At 40.1% G+C, this 15,519-nt stretch overlaps 1 protein-coding gene across 6 annotated transcripts; it reads left to right on the top strand.

Moving 5' to 3' along the window:
* The first annotated feature begins 282 nt into the window (after positions 1-282).
* ccdc30 (coiled-coil domain containing 30) lies at positions 283-15,259 on the top strand. 6 transcript variants are annotated; one of them, XM_085146500.1, is made up of 28 exons: positions 283-391; positions 1,120-1,319; positions 1,997-2,179; positions 2,369-2,489; positions 2,689-2,879; positions 3,102-3,182; positions 3,270-3,347; positions 3,955-4,111; positions 4,368-4,439; positions 5,520-5,635; positions 5,746-5,849; positions 5,941-6,133; positions 7,071-7,169; positions 7,378-7,506; positions 7,699-7,836; positions 8,806-8,984; positions 9,229-9,496; positions 9,602-9,679; positions 10,123-10,293; positions 10,762-10,971; positions 11,366-11,523; positions 11,628-11,793; positions 12,287-12,408; positions 12,514-12,655; positions 12,779-12,915; positions 13,312-13,429; positions 13,625-13,689; positions 13,785-15,259. In XM_085146500.1, exons 2-28 carry the CDS (start codon positions 1,305-1,307, stop codon positions 13,993-13,995), a joined length of 3,702 nt encoding a protein of 1,233 aa, XP_085002626.1. In that variant the 5' UTR covers positions 283-391; positions 1,120-1,304; the 3' UTR covers positions 13,996-15,259. The 6 variants fall into 6 exon arrangements, with proteins under 6 accessions (XP_085002626.1, XP_085002625.1, XP_085002623.1 ...); XM_085146499.1 differs by having other exon boundaries at positions 284-391; positions 3,273-3,347; positions 9,602-9,706; XM_085146497.1 differs by having other exon boundaries at positions 284-391; positions 9,602-9,706.
* The last annotated feature ends 260 nt before the right edge of the window (positions 15,260-15,519 follow it).

Here is a 15,519-nt window from a genome sequence, read left to right as displayed (position 1 = left end):
GGAGTCTTCGATTTGTCAAACATTTGTCGCCCTCTACAGTTTTCGAGTATGACCTGAGAAATGAGAAATCCTTAAAGACGCTATGAACTAATATAGCTGGAAAGAGTGGGATTCTTCTGTATTTATGGTTATTGACTTGCCAGATTGTCAAGTACAAAGTCAATCTGTACGGCCGTATAATGACGATAAACGTCATTCTCTTTTCATTCTAGGTCAGCAAGATCCCTAATAGCTAATCTTCTAAAAGCCTAAGTGTTGTGTTGGTGGTGACGTTTCGTGATCGATTGTCCCCTCTGCATCCTTTTAATGGTACGGTCCGTTGCCTAGGTGCTGGTAGAAGCCAATTTACACTGCCACGCCTGTCCTCAGCCGTCCGTATTTACTCTAAAAGGTTTGTAGAACTTTAACTTTGCATTGTGTGCTCAGCTTTACCGCCTCGGAGAAGTTAGGGTTAAGTAGGAGTCTTACGATATCACAGAGTCTATCTTTTGCTGCCAAGCGGCCAGTGGTAAAAGCTATGGCTACCGTTAGCGAGCTAGCGTTAGCTCAATGTGAAGTATGCCTTGGTAAGTTTGGAAAGAACTTTGCTAACTAGCATCGTGGAAAGTCACATCTGTCTGTTTTCGTTGTGTAATATCTTACTAAAACAGCTTGTCTTGGTTAACACATCTGTGATTGTTACATATCTCTGACTGGAGATCTTGCCAAAAGAAATATAAAAATCCCCGTTTGCTCCTCGTCGTCAGACATTTTGGAAAGAAAGGTTAGCCGGGGAAAAAATATGTTTTTTTTAAACAAAATTAAATGATCCTTGTCTATTATTGGGAAGACACTTGCATTGTTTTTATTGCAGGGAATTTTCATAGATCTCCCTTTTCCATGAAATCTTCCTAAATGTTGGAGAGGAAGCTTAGGGCTAGATGTGTTATCCTTACCATTTAAGGAAACAGCAGACAAAACAGCTCACCAGTTTGGAGTTTTGCATAGCCTCGGGTGATGCAATGTGTGTCACCTGTTAAAATGCATGTGCCTGTCGCAGGTAGGAGGTAGATAATCTCTAAGCTTATGACTGCCTGTCTTACCTGGCAGCACTGTTCTAAAGAATCGCGTCTTTCACAGAGCGGACATGAGATGCTGGATGGATTACTCCAGCAATGTGAGTGCTGAAGTTTGAGGATCTGCTGATCTCTGGCGCATCGTTGGAGCCTGAGTTAGCAGAAATGTTGTGTGGGATCAGTACTTCGACTGATGGAGATAAAATTCATCCCTTACAGACGCTGCTGTGCCAAACTTAATTTGTAACGATGGATAATAAAGAGGTAACACAGCATTGGCTACTTTTGAGATACACTAGACCTATCTGCTATGCTCCTATGTGCCGGCCAGTGTAACTTTTCTTCAACTATGAAAACACCATACCTAAACTGGTTTTGGGGGCAAATAAATCTTGCACGCACAATCACCAAATTTCTGATCTTTTAACCATTTAGTCCGCGATAGCATAGACCAGGTGGTGCAATGTTTGACTACAACAAGTACATGAGACCTGATACCCAACCTGTGACAATATGCAGGATGTTGTTGGAGCCGTGACAGCTCCCAGAGTAGTATGCAGTTTGCATGACCGCTAGCTCCAGTTACCAGCCCTACAACGTACAGTATTGAATTCTGCAACATGTGTTCAATGTCACATCATTGAACCGTGTGCCACTGCAAAAAGATATACCATTGTTCATTATGCTTAGTCTTGTAGTTAGCTAGCAGGAAAACTGTATAGAAAAATAATCAAAATTTAAAAATTTTTCACTCTTACTTAAATAACACTGGAGTTGAATAAATATAAAAAATAAATTAGCAAACAAAAAATTATAATAACCAAAGCTGCATATGCAACGACAAGATGACTGAAAGGTGTTTTCATGTATAAATTCTTAAAAGCTGCAGGTAAACATTGCATTAAAAAAATATGATAACTGGACCTTCTCCGGACCTTCAGGTGTTGACGGAGCTGGACAAGATTTCTAGGCGGCTCCAGGAGGATGGCTTATCGCCAGGGGCCAGTGGAGAAGAGAAGCAGCGCCACCTTTGGCAGCAGCTTCTCAACAGTGAGGCGAAGCTTCATGCAGCTACCCAAGAGGTGCAGACCCTACGTGTGCAGCAAGCCAATGAGATGAAGGAGGTGAGACTCTCCTTTGTTGTTTTATTTGACCAACTTTCATCATAGAGTGAGCCAATGATGTGTAATGAAATGCCTAAACAAGCAGTCTAAAAAGAACGTGTCACTTTTCACATGAAGTACAATCATGAACATGTGCGGGACACATCAGTGTCACAGCTAAATTACACTGCAATTCTTTTTGTCTATCAGCTGGAGAGCTATGTTGCACATATTCGTGGGCTGTTAGAAGAGCGAGAGGGCCTGGCTGCAGAATATGAAAGACACAATGAACAGCTGCAGCATGAACTTCACCAGATTCAACACCAGCTGGGTGAATTTTTCACAACTGTAGTACAATGTGTTGGGCATTTTTTCCTTTGGGCTGTACCCTATCTTTGCTTACCAGTGGAAATGTACCTTGTAATTACTATGTTGCTGTAGAGCATCATTTTTTCGTCTGTGGGTTTTTTTTTTTTTATATAATTGTACATGAGAAACTGCTGACCAGAGGAAATCCTCCTTTCTTCTAGAGAGTCAGAGCAAGGAGTTGGCAGAGATGCTGGCTCAGGAGGACCTGGTGGAGATGGGCTTGACCAGCCCCAGTGAGATAGTGGCTTATTTACTGGTGGAGAGGGCCACACTGCTGGAAAGGTTGGAGGCTACTGAGAGGAGACTGGAAAGTCAGAGTCTCAGTGTTAACTTGAAAGAAGTTGACCACCAGGTAAAGAGCTGACCTACGTAAATCAAAGGCTTTATTTGGATGTCAGTTATCTTGTGGGACCAACGTAATTTTGAAATGTTTTGAGAGCTAATAGAGTAAAATAGTATGCCCAAAGGCTTCATGCTTGTAGTGAAAAGCAATGGTTAAAGCTAACATGTGCAAAGACTGTATGTGTATGTAAAATGCTAAGTAAGGCCTTGTCTCTTTGTGACATTTGGACAGGAGTTTATTTGCCATATGAGGGGGGATGACCTGAGACAGCAAAAGGAGGATCTCCAGAAGACCTTCAATAACGCAGTGAAGGTGAAGTGGCGTTCATTTTGCCCTGGCTGAGATCCATGTCCGAATAGTGTTTGTTGTGAGTGTGTATACAGTGGTTTTTCCTCTCAGCAGTGCTCATCCCAGAGTCCGTGGAAGAAGCTGTTTGGCCTTCGCAGGTCTGGTCAGAGCAAGCACAGTATTAACCCTGTAGGTCTCCACTTTATAGCTTATGCTAAGTAATTTAACAGTGGTATCATGATAAAGAGCCAAACTTCACCGGCTTGTTTCAGAGGGCCACTGCTTTTTGAAATGTTTTCCACATTAATAATATACCTTGTTATCTGCATGACTGCTGTGCTGCAGAGCATTTCACTAACACGTCTATAAATGCATTTTTTAAGGGTGTCCCTGGTTCTTAATGGTTACAAAACATTTGACTGTCTGCGTGGACCTTTGCTGCATGTCATACCCTCCTCTCACCTCAACAATTTCCTGTCTACTGTGGCTGTCACAAAAAAAACTGATTTAAAGAACATAATTTATCATAGGGCAGTGATGGCGTAACACAGGTAACAGCATGTGCACTTTTGGTCTTCCTGGTCTCTCTGTGCAGGTGAATGCTGGGATATAAATATATATTTAATTTCCCCTGCTTTGTTCCAGGCCTGCAGAGATGATTACTCGCAGTCTGAAAATGCATGTCTCTAACAATTGCATGTTGGGTCCATGCATCTCCAGTCTACCATTCCTACCATTTTTCTTTCCTCCCCTTTCTCCTACTCCAGTTGTTAATCCCTTATTTCCTGTACATCAGGCCCACAGTGAGGAGATTTCCCAAGAGCGAAATGAGGGTCAGCGACTGGAACGGGACTTGGAAGAAGCATCCCGGAGGCTGGCGATGGCTCATCAGGATATCCGCAGACTCACTAATGAACTGGATGCTGCCAAAAACAACAACCCAGACCCAAGCGGTATGTTGAAGTTACAGTATGGTCCTAAATTTCTGCCCTGCACACACATCCTATTAACCTTTCCAGTGTTTAAAGTCAGCATAACAGTAGCTTTGATGTCTTCCCCTAATGAAATGTCAGTTAGCTGTTATTTATACCCATAGATTTTGGTAACATACCTCATCTTTGACTTTACTGAATGTTAATATGAATAGACACAAATTGGCACCAAGCATATTTGTGGTCCACAGAATTAAAAATGTGCTTTTAATCTCAGGATCTGAGCTTCAGGGAACCGTCCAAGAAGTAGAGAACCTGAGGAAGGAAGTGGAAAATCTTAAATACTCTGGTGAGACAGATTGATGGAAACTTTTCAGATGTTTTTTTTTTTTTTAAATTTTTTTAAACTATTTTAAAATTTAGGTGGACAAAACAAATACTATGAAGATATTTTGTATCTCAGTATAAACTGTGCTTGTTTAGTTTTGCTTGTATTTAATCTGTTTTCATAGGAAAAATAAAGATAATGTAAAAACTTTACTCATCTAGTAAATTGTTTATTTTTTATTCTTTTAGATTTAATAAATTTTAAGACTTTAGTCACTGTTAGAGAGAAGCTACTTGTAATTCTACAACACTGGGGTAAAAAAAATTAATTATATAAATGTTTATACAAATATTTCCTCTTTGCCTGATATTCAGTTCAGTGACTGCAACATCATTCGTACACCACTATGCTTGACAGTTGCTATGACGTGTTTGTGCTGGTCTGCTGTGTTGTTTTTCACCAAACGGGGTGCCATGCATTATGGCCAGGCATCTTTACTTTAGTCTCATCTGGGCAGTTTTTTCAGAAGTTTTGTGCTTTATTCAAATGCAAGTTTGCAAACCTAAGCCGTGCCCTTTTCTTTTTAGAAAGAAGAGACTTTCTCTTGGCAGTCCATCCAAATTAGCATATCATGTTCAGCCATTTTTTTTTTTTTAACTGTGCTGTCATGAACTTTAACATTTAAAATGCTAAATGAGGCCTGTAGAGTCTGAGTTGTAGCTCTTGGGTTTTTTTGAATTTCTCTGAACATTGCATGGTCAGACTTTGGGGTGAATGACTGGCATTGTTTTAACACATACCTGCTCCAGAGCAGAAAAAATAGCTACTCTTGCTGCTTCCTTGTCTCAAGAGGTTTCCACAATCTGTGCCTCTGCATATTTGATTTGGCAGATTTTTATACCGCTCCTCATGCAACCCTCAGGGGATTTGTATCTTCTCCTTAGATCAAACTGGGCATCTATGACTTGTTAGACAAATATGTAAACCACTATTATTATGGCTATACTGCAAACTGCCAAAACCTTCTGCTTTTATAGGGATGATCACATTTGCTGATCACCGGCATTTTAATCTCACATTAATACATTTTTCACTCCACAGATGTGATGAAGTTGCAGCAGGCTAAAGAGCAAAATGACAAACTAGATGCTGAGAACAGAGCTCTGAGGGACAGAGTGCGTATTTTGGAGTCAGAGAAGAAAAATCTCCTCGACCAGGTTAGTATTTACAGAAAATACCTATTAATTTATTATAACAAAATGAATAAAATAAGTTATGACAGAAGCTTGGCACTGACTGGTGTTGTATTTGTTTTCACTTGGCAAAGAATGATGCAGCCAAAGAAGATAGAAAAGATAAAAGTGGTTGCAGTGACCAACAAAACAATCTGTCTGCTTTATCAGCTCAAGAAAAAGACCACATTCACAAACGGTAAAAACTTGAATTCCTGGATAACTACATTATGATGGGTATTCACAATCTGCTCTCTCTGGCTGTTTAATTGTAATTTATTGACGGTTAGGTGTCAAGAGGCTGTAGAAGATGGGCTTGTGCAGGTGAAAGAGCTGCAGCGACAACTGCAGAGGCTACGCCAGGAACATGAAGAGCTGGAGGAGAGGAACGAGGAGCTGGAGGCCTTGCTGGGGGAAGCCCAGAATGCTAGCAAAGAGGAGAGGCATCGGCATGAGGGAGAACTCGAGGGCCTGCGAAGAAGGGTACTTATCAGAACTGGTTCAAACATCAAATATCAAACTCATTTTACATTGTGGGCCACAAACAGCCTGTAAAAACAAATGTGTAAAATTACAGAAAAAGTTCTGGTAGCCCATTGTCCAGACTGTCATGTAATTATAAAACACATTTTTTGTTAATTCACAGAATTTTTTTTAACCATGGACCTGTTGTAAAAAAACAAACAAACAAACCAACAAAAAAAACATATGCTTCTGTAATAGAGTGTGTGTGTGTGTTTGTTTCTGTCTAGCTGTCTTTGTGAGGACTGAAATCTGCATTCTACTATACTTGTGAGAACCAACAGTCACTTGTGAGGACACACAACCCGGTCCTCACAAATTTGAAGGCATTTAAAGGCATTTTTGAGGCTCAAAATGTGGATTTGGTGTCAGGGTTACAATTAGGTTATGGTTAGGTTAAGGGTAAGGGGCTAGGGCAGGGGTGGGCAATTCCAGGCCTCGAGGGCCGGTGTCCTGCAGGTTTTAGATCTCACCTTGGGTCAACACACCTTAATCACATGATTAGTTCGTTACCAGGCCTCTGGAGAACTTCTGGACATGTTGAGGAGCTAATTTAGCCATTTAAATCAGCTGTGTTGGTTCAAGGACACATATAAAACCTGCAGGGACACCGGCCCTCGAGGCCTGAAGTTGCCCACCCCTGGGCTAGGGAAAGCATTATGTCAATGAAGGTCCTCACTAAGATAGCTGAAAGGGGTTGTGTGTGTGTGTGTGTGTGTGTGTCTATCTGTCTGTCTGTCTTTGCCACACTAGTTCTGGCTCCAAACCTTATGTTTGACACCCCTGCACCAGAAACTCTAAAGAAAGCTGTTTTCACAGTCATTAATTACTAATGGCAGTTTACTATAGTTTAGTTACAGATTTACCTAATGACTAATAGTCTTACATTTCTATGCAGATCACAAACCTGGAGGCAGAGATAAAGAAGCAGAAAACCCAAGAGAAAATGTTGCAGAATGGAGAAGAGGTCAAAACCACAGAGTCCTACTTAAAGTTGGTAAGAAATGCCCTTTAATCATTACACAACACTGTGCGGTAAGAATGCAGTAGCTGTGGAGGTCTTAAGTACACAAATTTAAATGAGTAACTAAGGTAAAGCTCACTACAAAGTACAAAGGGGGTGTGAGTTATGATGTGACATGAATAACTTTTTTGTTTGTTTTTATGCAGTATGTTTCTGTGTTCTTGTTCCACCATATATGAAGCACCTAAGGAACAGTGGTCAAGAGAGCCTGGCTATGCTTGAGGCTCGTCTGACTGAAGAGAAAGACTGGAGGAAACAGCTGGAGTTGGACCTCAGTGCTGCACAGGCTGCCCTGAAGAAGGAGAAAGAGGTAAAAACTAGACTTTTGCTTTGTGTGAAATTCAGAACAGAAACGCCACACGTGCACAGAAATTCAATTTAGGACTGATGCAAAGAGTTATGGTTGTATTTTCAGAATGTTTTTAACAATGTTACAAACTAAATGCCACACAGTTCCCACGTGTATTCTTTGGGTGTTATTCTTCGGTTGTTTACACCAAAGGCTTTGCAGATAAGCGAGCGAGAGCGAAACAAACTGAGACTTGAGAACAACAGCCTTCATATAGAATGCCAACAGGGGAAAACACTCATCAAGAGTCTCACTCAAGTCAAGGTGGAAAAAACACTTCTGGAAGAAAAGGTTTGTTAATTTTTCATTTTAAACATGATGAAACTGTCACAGTCTTTCTTCAGAGGAAAATGGTTATAGACTATAAACATTTTGGCAGAAATAGGCCTTTGGTGTAAAGGGTTTAAAAAGTAAAAATACCTTGCATACAATACAGCTTTAGAGTATATGAAAACAGGTGTGTATAATACTAAAATATCTTGACTCCTAATTAATTAAATAAGTTTACCAATGAGTCTAATAAATCCCAGATAAAATCAAAAAGCTCAAGTGCAAGTGTGCTGTTAAGTTTGCAGGCGTCTTCACTGTGTTTAAGTGGTGAATGGACAGAAATTTTAAAAAGCACTACCGAGAGACTGGGGATTTCTTTATTTAATTATTCAAGCTTTATTTATGATTATGGATATATGGGACATTGGGGCAAGAAATGAAGGAGAAAATTTGGAAGCATAAACAAAGAAACTTGAAGCGGCTTTGGGATTTCTGAAAGACACCCTTCTCTTTCAAATCTGACTTTATGAACTAGCTCTTTACACCTTTGCAGGATGGTAACCACTGTATATGCAGGCTATTATGCATATGATAAAATAACAAACTGATATTTGTGTTCTTTGTATTTACTCTATGAAAAAGAGAACATTTCTTGACTAGAATTTCACTGATTATCATACGAAACAAAAGATTTTCCAGCTTCAAATTGACTGGTTCATGATTATTAGGTAATACAAAATTATAGCATATTAAACAAACTTCAGACTCTTAGCATTAACTTAAGGTATTTCTGACACTGAGAATTAGAAGTAAATTTATTAACTATTCTCCAAATAATGTAGTTATTTTACAAGACTTTCGTGCAGGGCTGTACATTACGTGTCAGTATAAATATGTCAGTATGAATTTATAACATGCATTAGTTTGACATTTACATCCCCCAACGTGAGTTTCTCATCACCTTACTGTCTTTAACTCTGTGGCTGTCAGGTCTCCCAGATGGAGCGTGCCTATAGCAGACTCCAGGGAGAGCTGCAGTGCTACAAAGACAGTAAGCAGACCCAAGAAGAGATGAAGGAAAACATGCTACACATCAGCCAGCTGCAGGAACAAGCTGACCGGCTTACTGCTGAACTTAGCAGCCTCCAGACAGCACACAACAGCCTGAGGTTGTTTTTTTAGTTCCAGTCCTACAATAAGATAAGATATTTTATTCATTGCATATTTGGGAAATTCAATTAATATATAGTACATGTATGGTATTTATGAGATGTGGATTGAAGTGGATCATTGTTGGATGAGAACTGATATCACTGCCTCAGTTGTTACTTGTACCTTTTTTCATAGTCAGTGATGAGATAAGACTGGAACTTTGTAGCTTACTTACTTTGCATATATGTGAATATTTCCCAGAGATGAGATGGCTTCTGAGCGGATGCAGACTGCAGAGCTACAGGCCAGGCTAAGCTCTAGTGTTCAGGAGAAGCTAGCAGCAGAGGGCAAACAGGAGAGATTGGAGCTGGAGATCCAGCGCCTCGTTAAGCAGCTTCAGCGGCATCAAGACCAACTATCCACCACGAAGGAAGTGCTTGGCAGCAGCCAAAAGCCTGAACTGCACATAGCTCATTTTGAACCTAGAGTCAGTCTAGTGGAAAACCGCAGAGAAGAGTGCTTGGCTCAGGTAACGGCATTGGTTCCTTTAGGTGGGTTAGGGTAAATAGGGTATTTCTTATGCCAGAACTATAGAAGATGGATATAGATATTTTCACTGTCTTCTTTGGGGCAGGAGCTGAGTGATCTACAGAATAAGCTAGAGAAGGAGCGGCAGCAGGGTCTTGAGCACAAAATGGCCCTCGAGGCTCAGGTGAATGAAGCCCAGGCACATATTAAGGTACATGTGAAAAACAAAAATCTATTCTGTATGTTTATTATGTAATTGGCTCTTTATTGCTATAATTGTCATACTGTAGCAGCTGCATTAGCCTTTATGCTTTAAGCAGCTGACATCTTAATATTCTTATTAATTAGCAACTTCAGCAATCTTACTGAAAGACAGAAAGCCGGAATTTTATGGCAGTCTACCTCGCTTTTGTATTGTAGTAATAATAATGATAAAAGTAATAATGTCGTAATTATTTTCATCATTAACACAGAAGCTTCAGATGGCCTTCTTTCACTGGTGTTCCATTAAAATTACAGAAGGGCCAGTTGTGCGACAGCCACATCTTACTTGGGGACACTTGACTATCTCTGTTCATTTGCTAAATCAGCATAAACATGAACACTGACAACAGTGTCCATCTTTAGTCCCAAGATTCGGTGCTGAAGCAGAAGACAGAAGAAGCTAAACAAATGAAGCAAGACCTGCAGAGGGCCCAGAGCCTGTTTACCTCAGCGGAGAAAGAGTTACGCTATGAGAAAGAGAAGAACTTGGACCTGAAGAGACACAACACGCTGCTGGATCAGGAAAAACTCAAGGTGAGTATTCCCTGAAACCCTCTCTTTATCACTTCATTTACTTAGCACTTCCTCATCTTCATTCCACTGTTAAGAGATGTTCTAAATAGGAAGCGATTCACAGCAACATGACGGCCAAAGACCACTGGATGATTTTAAAGCGATGATGGGGAAAATAACCACAAATGAAGTGACTACTGTGTTAGCAAATAATACTGTAGATTGACATATGAAACTAATAACTACATAGGAGTGTTACTTAGGCAACCATAACCTGAAATCTCCGTTATCAACCAACCATCAGCAGCAAGGTGATGCGCGACATGCAGATCACTTTCTGTGTGGACAACCCTCACTTGAGTTACTAGATACTTATATTAACTTATGAACAAATGTGTAACTGCAATCAACATGTAAATGAACACTCAACATCTTTTTTTTTTTTGTTTTGTTTTTTTACATCTGCTGTCCTCCCACATGTTTTCTCAGCTTAGTGCAGAACTGAAGCAGGTCCAGACAAAGCTGGTACAGATGGAGCAGAAAGTCACTGGTCAGGCGGCCGAGTGTGAACATCAGCAGCAGAAAATCAGGCAATTGGAGCTGGAACTGGCTCGTAGCTCCGCAAACCGCAATGCCACTACTAGTCTGCAGGGGGACCTCCAGGCTGAGAGGGCACGACTCATCGCTGCTGACAAGAAGGTTAGCATAACTGTAAAGACTCTAGTCCGGTGTGAAATCTGGATCGCCTGGTTTGTCAGTGTGTCAACTGTTATTAAAGGCTCCAAGTGGTTTTATTCAACAGTTATGTTATTCTTGCTGTAGTTGTTCTTATCAGTGAAATAACCAGTGACACCATACTGAGCCCTTAATGGAATATCCAGTCATGTTTTGGTCTTAAGCAAATGAAGTTAATGCTTTTCTGAACATTGAGTAAGATGAAGAAGCGGTTGCAGTCAACATTATATGCGAACATTGTGGAGTATTTTTTGTTTGTTTGACATCATAAGGAAATCCTGACATATTTTGTTGATGGGTGTGAAGTTAGGATCTTGTGTTTTTGAGCAAAACCTGTGGTTCTGTTGTGGTTTGGAAGGTCCTGGAACTACAACAGCAGCTTAAGTCTGTCCAGCACCAGCTGCGTGTGGAGGAAGCTCGTGTAGGCGAGACCAACCGCTTGGAGAGGGAAAGCAGGGATCTATCTGACGCCTTGTTAGCTCTGAGAGCCCAGCAGCAGGAAGAGCACATCACCAGGTTCCACAAAGTGCAGCACAGCTGACACTGTCCTTTTTCTTCACCTGCTTTTTAAGAGCTTTGAATAGTCTTTTTTTTTTTTTTTTCTTCCGGTCTCCTCTCAGGAAGCTGTTAGAACAACGCGAGGAGGAGCTGCAGCAGCAGGTTCGCTCCTTGAGGCATAAGGAGGCCTCATTGACCAGGACAAATGCAGAACTCAGCCACCGTGTCCAGCAGCTGGACACCCGTCTATCCGTCCTGGAGGCTGAGCTTAGCAATGCTAGAGAGGAGGTGAGGAATGGTGTACCGTGCTTCCTAAGATCTGCTGTGGCACTTGAGGTCTCATTGAACTGAAAGCTTTCCCTGAAAAGTGACAGTCAAAACATACACCCATTCCAAGTTTTCTACACGCCTTAAAAGGAGTGTGTTATTAAGTGTCTTGTTTGTTTGTTTTTTAAGGCGCCCTGCTGACAGCCCATATCAAACATTGTTTGCGCAGTATGTATCTTCTGTCACTTCCTCTGTTTTCGAGCTAAGATTTCAATCCTTTGCTGCAAACCAGAAAGTTTTTCAGAGGAATGCATACTCAGTTTTGACAGTAAGCTGCTATACAGGGCACATTTAACCTATTAAGTACATTATTTAAGATTGCTTGATTGCTGACAGATATACAAAAAAAAATCGATCATATTACAAGCAGTTTGCTGTCAGCGCTTCACTGTGTTTAACACGATTGTACATTTTATGCACTTGTAATATCTGTTGAAATGTGTATGTTCTGTAGGCAAAGGACAGCCAGGCGTCACGTCAGAAGCTGCAGGAGGAGCTGTTGGCCAGTCAGCACGATTGTAAAGGACTGCAGGATGAGCTGCAGCAGGTTCTCCTCCAACTCGACGTGCATGTCAGGTTAGATGCATCTAACAACCATAATATAAAATAAAGTAAATGGTAATTAGGTTACATTAACCTTTTGCCTTTCTTGCTCTCAATCGCCTCTGCTCCACCAACCAGAAAGTACAATGAAAAACAGAGTCAACACAAGACCAAACTGCATCAGGCCAAGCAGGTGTTTCTAAAGGCAACCGAACAGAGAAACAGCACCATCCAGAAACTGGAGAATGATCTCGAGCTTGCTTCCATGCTTTCTCAGAAGGTCACACACACGAAGCAGAATGCTGACTCCTAAATATTCCTGAAGAGATGTGACGCACTGTAGAAAAGTGTTCTTCAACATCTGTTTTCATTCATTTTTCTCTTGTCTTCTGACTTGTGATAGGACAAAGAGAGGATCCAGTTAGTGATGGAAGTCAATGAGAAGCTTTTGGAGGAGAAGAGGGAACTGGTGCAGAAGATAATTGAGGCCGAGGAGATGGGCAGCAAGGCCATGAAGACCGCCTCAACAGTCCAATATAGGTATCCTCAGTCACTGTTTACACATGTACATGATGCAGAACAGTATGAATATTACTCTTTTAATTATTTCAACCAGAAGTATAAAATACTATTTGTTAACTTCATTAGTTAACGCCCAGTTTGTTACCAGAACCCTCCTCTAGCCTCTGCCAAAGGGGTGGAGGAGAGCTCTAAAAGCAGTGACCCGGTATAAGAATATAATACAGTGCTAAGAAATCACATTTACTTGTACATATATTGAGATGGTTGGAAAGCTTTATATTTAGTATCTAACACAACAGAATCATGTTTTTTAGTTGTTAGCCTGAATGTTTTTGTAACTAAAGATGTAAAGGATATGTTGGAAAAATTATTGTGAAGTTGTGAGTGAATGCTGTGAATGTTATTGTGTTCAAGGGTTAACCTCTTAGAAGTGGAAAACAAACAACTGCAGGACGAAACCTTGAAACTCTCCAATCAAGTCAGTTCTTTAGAGCGTGCTCTGAGGAATGTCCAGTCACTCTACAGCATGGAGGTAGCTCTTTATACGTCTTTATGTTTTTGCAATATTTTTCTATACACATATTAAAAATGACAGGATTGCCATTTCACTAAATGACTGGTGTTTTTTTTTAATAAAAGAAGAATAAAAGACTGTAAAAATGTTTCTCATCTCACTGTATTAAATATATGTTGGCATGCTTGCTAATAAATTTTAAATGATCAACAGAATGCCAGAAAAATGCTTCCCACTGATGCTCTCACTGACAGCATCCTACATACGTCTGCACTAAGGTAAGACAATTTTAAGAGAACAGCTTGCTGACCTAAAATATTGATTGATATTTGTCATTTGGGTTATTTTCATATCATCTGTGGTTTGTCATCAGTTTGACGTCAGGTTCTGGTAACAAACTGGGCGTCCTGGATGCAATCTGTCGGGTGAAGGTGGACGATGGTGTGCTGGCAGATGGCACCCGGACACCTTTCACCATACACCAACCTTCAGAGCAGGGATACCTGAATCTCACTTCCCCAGTGATTCCTCTAGCCTCTGCCAAAGGGGCGGAGGAGAGCTCTAAAAGCAGTGACCCGGTATAAGAAATGGTACGATGTCTGTCTTCATCTACAGGGAAAAATCTGTGTAGAAGTAATAAATATATATTATATATAGAATCCAAATTATCCTTGTTAAAAGAGTAATAATGAAAGGGAGCTTCCACTACATTTCTGCTCAGGACGGTGTCTACGTTTGATGTGTTAGTAGGTTCTTCTTTGACTGGGAGGTACATGTGTATATATCAAGTCCAATTTTGGACAAGGGAAAATTTGGGGGGTTTGTAAAAAACAAAAAATGCCTGTGCTAGTGTCAATACGATATTTTTATTACATATTTTCAAGGGGGCATTATCTAAAAGGAGATTGGACTTGGTAGCTGAAGAAGTGAATCGATTTTGTAAAAAAATCTAAGCCGTCTAAATATTTAAAATCACATTAGTGCTTTTCACGCTAATGCAGTGAATGTCTCTTCATGAGGAATATTTGAATGGTACTAGTTTAAACTGAGCACTTTACAAGATGTTTAACTCGTGTTTACATTTGGGGAAAGTGTGGGATATTAAAGGTATGCATTTTCCCCAATTAAATTTAACCTTGGCAGTGTTCTGATGCCGGTGAGTGCGAGCGTGTGCTGGTGCCCGGACACTTTTCTCCACACACCAACCATCAGGGATACTCGAGTCGCTCTTCCACATTGATTCCTCTAGTCTCTATCAAAGGCACAGAGGTGATAGTAATGAATGTTTCAAAGACATTTTAAAAAGAATAAGCATTTTTACAAATGTAAAAAAATCGTACTCATTTCATATCAACCATAAAGACAGACTCAAGATAGACAAGGCGGACTCACTTTTTCGTTTAATAAGAGATTGCCATACACTGAAAGTAAATACTGGACTCTGTTCAGAGATGAGTACTAGCTACAATCAGTGCTTTATTTACTATTTATAGTTTTCTTTTAGTCTGCAAAGACACACAATTCCAGGCATTTTTTTCCTCTTTTTTAAAACTTTTTTTCTGTTCTCGGCGTTTAAGGTATTTGTGCTTTAGTCACAAAGACGATCAGCAGTAAGACTTCAGTCATTTGCACATGGTATTAAATACAGGTTTTGTATCCACCGTTATACAGTGTCTTTGGTTTTGTCTTCAACGTGCCTGAAATGACAAAGTGTGAATACATCTGATAACAAAAACGACATGGGAACAATGAGATGTAGTCAATAAGAAACTTTCACTCCTGTTGTATTTGTACAAATGCATTTTTAAAAAAAGCTATTTTCATAAATAAAGACTGATAAATAAACAATGCTTTTTGTTTGTTTTTTTTATTTCCCCTACATCTCAATGTGCACTGTTGTGACTGAGCGAAGGATGCAAAGCTGCTTTAATTTTACACTGATAACATTGAGTTTAACATCTCTGGAGTTGTTTTTTTTGTATTTGTAATGAATGGAAATATATGAAATATTTTAGAATGAAATTACTGCTGTTACCATCTGCTTTTTAATAAAGTTGCTCAGGAGAGTTTTCACTGTAATTGTTGCCTCACATGTATTAGCTTTAAAT

Source organism: Neolamprologus multifasciatus, chromosome 20 (assembly GCF_963576455.1).
Source record: "Neolamprologus multifasciatus chromosome 20, fNeoMul1.2, whole genome shotgun sequence".
In the NCBI taxonomy this organism is placed as follows: domain Eukaryota; kingdom Metazoa; phylum Chordata; class Actinopteri; order Cichliformes; family Cichlidae; genus Neolamprologus; species Neolamprologus multifasciatus.
This window is presented reverse-complemented; position numbering and strand designations above follow the sequence as displayed.